Source organism: Setaria viridis, chromosome 8, assembly GCF_005286985.2.
Source record: "Setaria viridis chromosome 8, Setaria_viridis_v4.0, whole genome shotgun sequence".
In the NCBI taxonomy this organism is placed as follows: Eukaryota; Viridiplantae; Streptophyta; class Magnoliopsida; order Poales; family Poaceae; genus Setaria; species Setaria viridis.
Genome location: NC_048270.2, coordinates 39,878,273 through 39,886,989, shown reverse-complemented (window position 1 = coordinate 39,886,989; position 8,717 = coordinate 39,878,273). Strand labels below are relative to the sequence as shown.

General features: G+C 53.5%; 2 protein-coding genes across 2 annotated transcripts; both read left to right on the top strand.

Moving 5' to 3' along the window:
• The first annotated feature begins 859 nt into the window (after nt 1-859).
• On the top strand, nt 860-4,011 carry LOC117866306 (uncharacterized). The gene is made up of 3 exons (XM_034750493.2): nt 860-1,328; nt 2,137-2,266; nt 2,920-4,011. The coding sequence occupies exons 1-3, from the start codon at nt 1,031-1,033 to the stop codon at nt 3,563-3,565; spliced, it is 1,074 nt and encodes a 357-aa protein (XP_034606384.1). The 5' UTR covers nt 860-1,030; the 3' UTR covers nt 3,566-4,011.
• Nucleotides 4,012-6,447: 2,436 nt separating this feature from the next.
• LOC117833710 (pectinesterase QRT1) lies at nt 6,448-8,302 on the top strand. The gene has a single exon (XM_034713303.2). It carries the CDS (start codon nt 6,652-6,654, stop codon nt 8,122-8,124), a length of 1,473 nt encoding a protein of 490 aa, XP_034569194.1. The 5' UTR covers nt 6,448-6,651; the 3' UTR covers nt 8,125-8,302.
• Nucleotides 8,303-8,717: the final 415 nt, after the last annotated feature.

Genomic DNA, 8,717 nt, shown 5'->3' with positions numbered 1-8,717 from the left:
ACTTAACTTTTTATCGGTGAATTAGGCGTGGAAAATAAAACTGCAAATAAAGGGCAAAGCAGTCCTCTCTCTCAAAAAAATAATAGAAAAAGAAGAACCTTGAGAAGAAATTAGAGGAGGAATTTGGAGGCGGTCCTTTCGCTGCTCACATGGGCATGTTGATAACTCCCAGCCCTAATCTTCGCCCTGTACAGGCTGCTGTGCTATGAATTTCGTTCCAAAATGGCTTGTACATGAGTCACATGCCCCCATTGTCATGCAACTAAATCCTTCTGGAATTAAGCCAACACGGTACATGAGGGTGCTAGGCATGTCGTACAGAACATCCGTGCTTGCGGCTAGCTCCTTCAACTGTGCAAATGAACGTGTGCAAACAAGGCAAGGGGTTCGATTCACTTATTGATGGCTACGCGCTATGTTTTCGCATTCATTTCCATGTGAATCAGAATCGAGAGCATTTAAGATTCCAATCTGATGCGCGCAAGTTTTAGTCTAAATTCGTTTTAAAAATCAATGAAATTTGTTTCCTTTGTTATCTTTTACGAACATTTTTCTTCGTTATATTGACCTGTGGCGATCTAGAAACGGAAAATTCTAATGGGCAATAACCCCAGGTTTAATTGGAACCATAAGGACAAAAGCGAACATATCGAATTCACGTGCTACTACAAAAGTTACGAGTTTCTAATTTACCCAGGAACACAAAGTAATGAATTGCTAAATGTTCTAAAAGGGTTGTTTGATTGTTAGATAACCAGTGCATAGCTTTCTTAGCTTTGGTCATGTGTTGCCACAGAAGATCCTGATGGGCTTTGTTGTGTGCGAGTGACCCCAGTCCCATCAGTCTTCTTCTTCCTCCTCCTCTGCCTCTGCCCTGCCACCACCACCATCTGTTTGGCCTTTCGCCTCCTCATCTTCTCCAGCAAACCCTATAAAAGGCATCCTAGTCCTAATCCGAATCTTCCCCAACTCCTCCTCGCTCTTCTCTCTGCCTTTCTTCTCCACCGCTCGATCGTATCGTCTCCCGATAATGGAGATGGTGCTGCAGCCGCAGAGGGCCGCCGGGATCAGCGGCGGGTGCCGGCCCGGGCCGCCGAGGCCGGCCGCCGCCGCCACCGCCGCCACGGCGGCGATGATGGCCATGCCGAGGGCGAAGCGGGAGCACGAGGAGATGATGGAGGCCGCGGATGGCGCCGCGGCGGAGGTGGAGGTGGAGGCGGAGGCGGAGCTCCGGCGCGGGCCGTGGACGGTGGACGAGGACCTGACGCTCATCAACTACATCGCCGAGCACGGCGAGGGGCGCTGGAACGCGCTCGCGCGCGCCGCCGGTACGTGAATACGCACGCGATCGATCGACGCGCTTGATGATGCTAGCGATTTAGTTTCTCTCTGCAAAAACCATGGTTTCTGGTCGTGCGTCTATGGAAAAAAGCAGAGGAGATGATCGTGCGAGTCTGTGATCTGTTCCTGTAGCATCTGTTGGATTATCCCGCGCAAGTTGGCAACTTGGCCAATAATCATGGCGATTAGAGACCCTCGTCGTCGTCATCGTCGTCCCGTGCCGTCTCTGATAAACTATGTCTCGGCGCATGCATGTCGTCCCTATCATCTCCGGTGGGGGTGAGCTGACGGCTGACGCCACCGTAGATAGATAGATTGGTAAAGTAATCACCTTTTAGCGAACTATATCTTGGCGGCACATGCATATCGTCTCTATCATCTCCGGTGGGCTGACGGCTGACGCCACCGGCTGAGCAGATATAACATTAGTATCGGGCCTAAAGGTACAAACTTTCAGGATGAGAGGTCATTTTTCTAGCAGTGATAGGTAGACAGATAGCTGGTACGATATGAGTGACGAGAGATTATTTTTCTAGTAGCGATAGATAGACAGATAGCTGGTACGACATAAGTGATGTATAAAATACAAAACTTCAGACATGTGTAACATGTGACGGCATAGTCGCGATTGAGAAGGATGCATGGAGTTCTTCATTGCACACGCATATATTTGCAATCACTTTATTATTATAAAGTATGGTCTTTTGGGGGTGTATGTATGTATGTATGTATTTGGCGAGAAAATCTGTGATAGATGGATGGAGATGACGAGCGTGTGCAATGAATGAACTGCAGGTCTGAAGCGGACGGGGAAGAGCTGCCGGCTGCGGTGGCTCAACTACCTGCGGCCGGACGTGAAGCGCGGCGACTTCACCGCCGACGAGCAGCTGCTCATCCTCGACCTCCACTCCCGGTGGGGCAACCGGTACGGTACTCTCCCAGCTTCCTACTCTGTCACTGCCTCTCGTCATTAATCATTACTCCGGTGGCACGCCAGCCAACCGTGCGTCGACACGTGTCCGTGCTCTATTAGCATCCTTGTTAGCTACCGTGATTAGCTGGTGATGATGGGAGAGATAATACATATAGGAGTATGTTATGTATCAGAGACTCGTGTGTACGCGCGGCAAAAGCAAGCAAGTGGCCGCCGGCCGGCCGCCGCTGCGCCGCCGTCTCTCCCTGCTGTTGACGTCGACGCCACCGCCCGGCCGGCCGACGTGACGCGCATGCACGAACAGAGAATACTGTACGTGTGTATCGTCGTCGTAGCTTTTGGGAAAAAGAGACTACTGTACATGTACATGTATACTACGTAGCGTAGATTCGTATACGGTTTGAATAAGCATGCATATCTCGCTAGCTGCTGAGTGCTGACGCTGAAAGGTGTACTGCAAGTTCGCAACCCGCACGCTTCTTCTTTTCTTTTCTTTTTTTTTTTGTCTTTTTTCACACTAGTAGATGCTTTGCACGTACGCACGCAGAACAGTGGTTAGCAGTGTAATTAAGCACGTTTGTTTTGAATTTTGATGGATCATTAATAATGAACTGAAGCAAAAAAAAAAATCATGTGCGCTGCAGGTGGTCGAAGATCGCGGCGCAGCTGCCGGGTCGTACGGACAACGAGATCAAGAACTACTGGCGGACGCGGGTGCAGAAGCACGCCAAGCAGCTCAACTGCGACGTCAACAGCGCCCGCTTCAAGGACGCCATGCGATTCCTCTGGATGCCGCGCCTCGCCGAGCGCGCCGCCGCCGCCCAGCACCAGCACCACCAGCAAGCGGCGGCGGCCATCGTCTCCGGCGGCGCCGCCGTCTCCACCACCCTCATCACGGTGCCGGAGGTGATGACGATGATGATGAACAACGAGAACGATGACGACCGCTCCCCCTGCAGCGCGGTCACCACCGCCACCACCACCTCGTCCTCCAGCTCCCACACGTCATCCGAATCCACCGCGCGCGACGCCGTGCCGGTCGGTGGCGGCGGCGGCGACGACGAGTGGGCGGCGATGCAGCAGCAGGACCAGGAGTTCTGGTCCACGGCGTCCGCGCTGCAGCAGCTCACCGCCGCCGGCAGCGGCGACCACCACCACCAGCTGTTCCAGTTCCAGGCCGACCTGCCGCTGCAGGACCTCACCGGCTGGGTGCAGGGCTTCTCCGACGGCGTCTCGCCGGAGACCACCACCCAGCTCTGGAGCCTCGACGACATCTGGAGGATGCAGTGAATATACCAATCATATCGTCGCTACATTTTTTTTTTTGCGAGCAATCGATTAATCAATCACATTACATTGGGATGCGTGTGTGATACAACGGCAGAAGGGAGGGGAGACGATCAAGGGAACCGTACCAAGCAAGAAAATGTGTTCGTTCTTTTTCTTTTCTATTTTAGCTCTAACTTTATCATAGATTCTAGTACTAGAGATATCAGAAGTATACATACTGAAAATTGGAATTTCTTCTTCTCTTTCGGTTACCTTCCTCTTTTTGTTGGGAGCTTCTTGCTTCTTCCCTGTTAAGTTTCTTTCCCCTTTTTTTGGCCTCTCAAGGTAGTAGGGGCTGATTTACAAGTGTTTAGGTTTTTTCCCCCTTTTTTTCTCATATATGTTTAGTTTGATTTACAAGTGTACTGATAATTGTCGATTAATGAATTTATCCTTAACTCGTCTTAGTTCTTCTAAAAATAAAATATCTAAAAAATGTAACATTTGCCATGCTCTGTTTTCTTTCTTTCTTCACGTGCTGTTCTTGGGCAATTTGGTTACTCCCACACTGGGAATCAAAATGAGTTCGTACGTCTATCCGCGTCGCCATCAACAAATGTGGAATGAATAAATGCCACCTTTTTTTAAGAGCAAAACCCTACGTCGATCATGACAATCCAACCCTAACAGATCCAACGCGAGTACACAATTAGGTAAGGTAGCATGTGAACTCCCACTTTGTAAATTTGAGTACACGACCGTACCAACCGGGAAAAAAATTTTTTCAGCAACAAAAATTATGAACTCATTTGAACAAATTAGAAACTCTACATTTGAGGAATGAAATCGTGATCATTTCCATTTTGTATGGTTCGAGTGTCGCTACCTTGGCGTGTGAAACTCAGCATGCATGGTCCGCCGCGCCGCTGTTCAGGCCACCGGCCGGCGGCGGCCGCCTGGGTTTGGATCGGGGGACGCTGGGACCACCACGAGAGCAAAGGGACGAGAAGCCGCACGTGGTGGAATTGGCCCCCGTCCGCATCCGTGCAGCTGGGAACGGGAGCGCGAGTGGGCCAACGGCTCCTGCCGTCCAGCCACTTCTAGAAGCCGACACGTGGAGGCCGGCCACGTCAGCTAGCTCGCACGCGCTCATCACGGGGTGGTCCGCCCTGCCGTCCACGTCAGGGCTTCCCGGCCACGGCGACCGGCGACTAGTCAGCAGATGGAGTGTCACGCAAGGTCCACGAGCCATTAGAGGCTGCTGAATGTTCTCGCGGGCAGTTAGTGCGTGATTAGCTGCGCTAATCATTGGGGCCGGACGCACTGGGCGATGACGACTGAGCTCGTCGTCTTCGTCGTCGTCGGCGGCGGCGGCGGCGGGATCGTACGTACGTCCGGGGAAGCGAGGACCGACGAGATACCCATCTCGCTCGACTGGATTTTCGCGCTGACCGTCGGAGAGGCCGGCCTTTTGAAATTTGAGCACATACAGTGCCGCACGCTGCGGGTTTATACGAGTCCTCTCCTCTGTGCTGTACGTACTTGCGCGGGAATTGAATTTGGCTCGTATTTGGTATCGACCAATCGGAAGGTACAAACTAAATTGGAGATGCAAGGAGGAGGCTACTAATGTAGCGTGCATGGTATACCCATCAAAATTAAGTGATATTAATTGTGCTAATTTTTACAAAAATTTAAATTTTTTGTTTGATTTTGTGAATCATACTAATACATGGTCAAACTTAAGGTCAACCTTCATTTCTTTCCCTAAATTCAAAAGATAGTAATTAAAATCGTGCAATCAGATTTAAAACATAGTGATTTGGATTTATTGGATTTTTCTTTGGGTTTAATTGAGTGCCGTTTGTATTTGAATGTTAGATCCAAACACAAACTAAATGACTAACTAGTCAAACCTATCCTCTCTAACCAGCCCGGCCAGCTAACCTCCACGCACAAACCTAGGCAGGCCGCGGCCTGTTAACTAACTAATCTAAGCCTGCTAACCTACCGAGGCCTGACATGATCCCACGCTAAACCACCAGCCCACGTTCCCTTCCTTGTCTGCGCGTGAGCCCAGCATGCGGCCTGCTACCGCTTATGCTTGCTGCTGTCCACGCCAAGCCCAGCCCAAGCTGGCAGTTCGCGTGAGTTGCCCGCGTTGCCGCTGTTCATCGTCGTCACCCCGACGCCGCTCGCTTTCTCTCGCGAAAAGCAACGGCGTGAGGTCACCGCTCACGGCCGCGCCTCGTCCCCCCTGCCAGCACGCGCGACGCCGCCGTACTCACCTGCTCCCGCACCCGCGTACCCTCCACCCCAGCACCCGGATGCTCGCCGCGTGCCCCATGCACGGAAGCCGAAGATCACCGCCGTCCACGCCTCGCAGCCCCTAGCGGAATTCTAGCCCTTCCGGCAACTATCACGGAGGTGCGTAGACTTTCATCATGAGAATTTGGATCGTGTCAGCGAGTGTCGTGTGGGGTGGCATACGATTTGTCAGGGGCGGAGCCGAGGCTTCTTATCGGGGTAAGCCGACCCCGACGAATTTGTAGAAAACAGGGCAAATCACTGTTTGTAGTTCAAAATGACCCGAATGAATTTGTGGAAAATGAGGACAAAGAACCAAAGACAATATACTTCTCTTCTTATTACTCGAATGAATTAGAGCGTCCTAAAAAAACTTCTTCCTATTAGTCCATATGGGCCGAAAAAACTGGTCCGGCCAGCTTAGGTGGGCTGGGCTTTTAAACCTTTGGGCCAGCGGGCTATATCCTCTGTGGACATGCTGCTGCAGCAAAGGTGGGCTATATCCTCTGTGGACAACAATCTCAGCCCAAAGATTGTTGCAGCTGCGGCTGCCTGCAACAGCTAGCCTGCTAAAACTACAGGAACCGGTGTTGATGGAGCTGCAGCCGCAGCTGCAGTACAGCGGCAAGAATTCAGAAGCGAGCCGCAACGTGCGTGCGTTCACGCGCTCATGGAGGCGATGGAGCTCCCGAATTAGCTCGCCCATGGCTACCTGCGCGCTCCGCCCAACAGCCACCGCCCATCACCCACCTTAAAGACGCTCGTGCCCGGTCGAGAGAACGAAGACCCGCCGGGCCAGCATGCGCCGCGGATCGACAATGGCGCGGCGATCATCATCAGCGGCGGTCGTCCCGATGATCGTCCTCGCCGCCGTCCTCACGTCGTCGCTTCTGCCGGCCGCGGCGGCTGGGGGCGGTGCTGGCGCGTCGTTCGGCAACTGGATCGCTCTGAACCAGCAGAGCTACGCGGTGAACGCGGCGCTGTACGCGCAGAAGTCCGCCGGCGAAGGGGGCAAGACCCTGGACACGAACCTCTCGGCCGCCGAGGAGAAGAAGGTGGTGTACGTCGTGGACCCCAGCGGCGGCGGCGACTACACCAACATCACCGCCGCGCTCGCTGACATCCCCGACGGCAACACGAAGCGGGTCGTCCTGGACCTCAAGCCCGGCGTGGTGTTCCGCGAGAAGCTCTTCCTCAACATCAGCAAGCCGTTCATCACCTTCAAGTCCGACCCGATGAAGCCGGCCACCATCAGCTGGAACGACACGGCGGCGACGCTTGGCAAGGACGGGAAGCCCGTCGGCACCGTCGGGAGCACGACGGTGGCCGTCGAGTCGGACTACTTCATGGCCTACGGCGTGGTGTTCAGGAACGACGCACCGCTGGCGAAGCCCGGCGCCAAGGGCGGGCAGGCGGTGGCGCTGAGGCTGTTCGGGACCAAGGCGGCGCTCTACAACTGCACCATCGACGGCGGGCAGGACACGCTGTACGACCACAAGGGGCTCCACTACTTCAAGGACTGCCTCATCCGCGGCAGCGTCGACTTCATCTTCGGCTTCGGCCGCTCCTTCTACGAGGACTGCCGGATCGAGTCGGTGGTGAAGGAGGTGGCGGTGCTCACGGCGCAGCAGCGGACCAAGTCCATCGAGGGCGCCATCGACTCCGGCTTCTCCTTCAAGAACTGCAGCATCGGCGGCGTCAAGGGCGGCCAGATCTACCTGGGGCGGGCATGGGGGGACTCGTCGCGGGTGGTGTACGCGTACACGGAGATGGGGGAGGAGGTGGTGCCCATCGGCTGGGACGGCTGGAACGTCGCCAAGCCGGAGAGCAGCGGCATCTACTACGGCGAGTTCAAGTGCTTCGGCGCCGGCGCCGACGCCAAGAAGAAGAAGCGGGTGGGGTGGGCGCTCGACCTCACGGAGGAGCAGGCCAAGCCCTTCGTCGGCGCGCACTACATCTTCGGCGACTCGTGGATCCAGCCGCCGTCCGTCACCTCCGGTGGCCAAGCAGGAAAGAAGGGGAACCAGACGGAAGCGGCAGCGGCACCGCAGGCGGCGGCGAAGGCGCCAACAACCGCGGAAGCGCCGGCGGCGGCGGAAGCGACGACAAACGTGACAGCGGCGAAGGCGCCGGCGGCGGAAGCGACAAACGCGACGGCGGCGAAGACGACGCCGGCGTCGGAAGCGAAGAATGCGTCAGCGACGGAATCGGCGAAGGCCTCGCCGGCGGCGGAAGCGACGAAGTCGTCGTCGTCAGCAGCGACGCCCAAGTAGAACCCGTTATTGGGCTGGATAGGTCGATCCTAATTGGGCTGGATAAGATTTTCCAGATTCGGCCCGTGAGCGACCCATGTACATTTCGTAGTTTTTATTTCTCTCATTTTCATTTGCTTTGGATTCAGTGTAGTAGCATTGACGTTTGAATATCAGGTGCTAAATTTTAGCAGTGTCATATCGGATGTTTGGATGCTAATTAGGAGGACTAAATATGAGTTAATTATAAAACTAATTGCAGAACCTATGTGCTAATTCGCGAGATTAATTTGTTAAACCTAATTAATCCATCATTAGCAATGGTTACTGTAGCACCACGTTATCAAATCATGGACTAATTAGGCTAAATAGATTTATCTCGCGAATTAGATTAATTGTGCAATTAGTTTTGTAATTAGTCTATATTTAATATTTTTAATTAGCATCCAAATCTCTTATGTGACAGGAGCCAAGGTCTTACTGTCCCTCTAGCAGTTCATTATTCTCCATTCCGTATCTCCATTGTGTCTATTGTGTCTCTAGGGAGTAGTCTTGTAAGAAACTGACAAGAGCCAAAGCAGCAGAGAGTTTAGCGTATACGAAATCCAACCCCA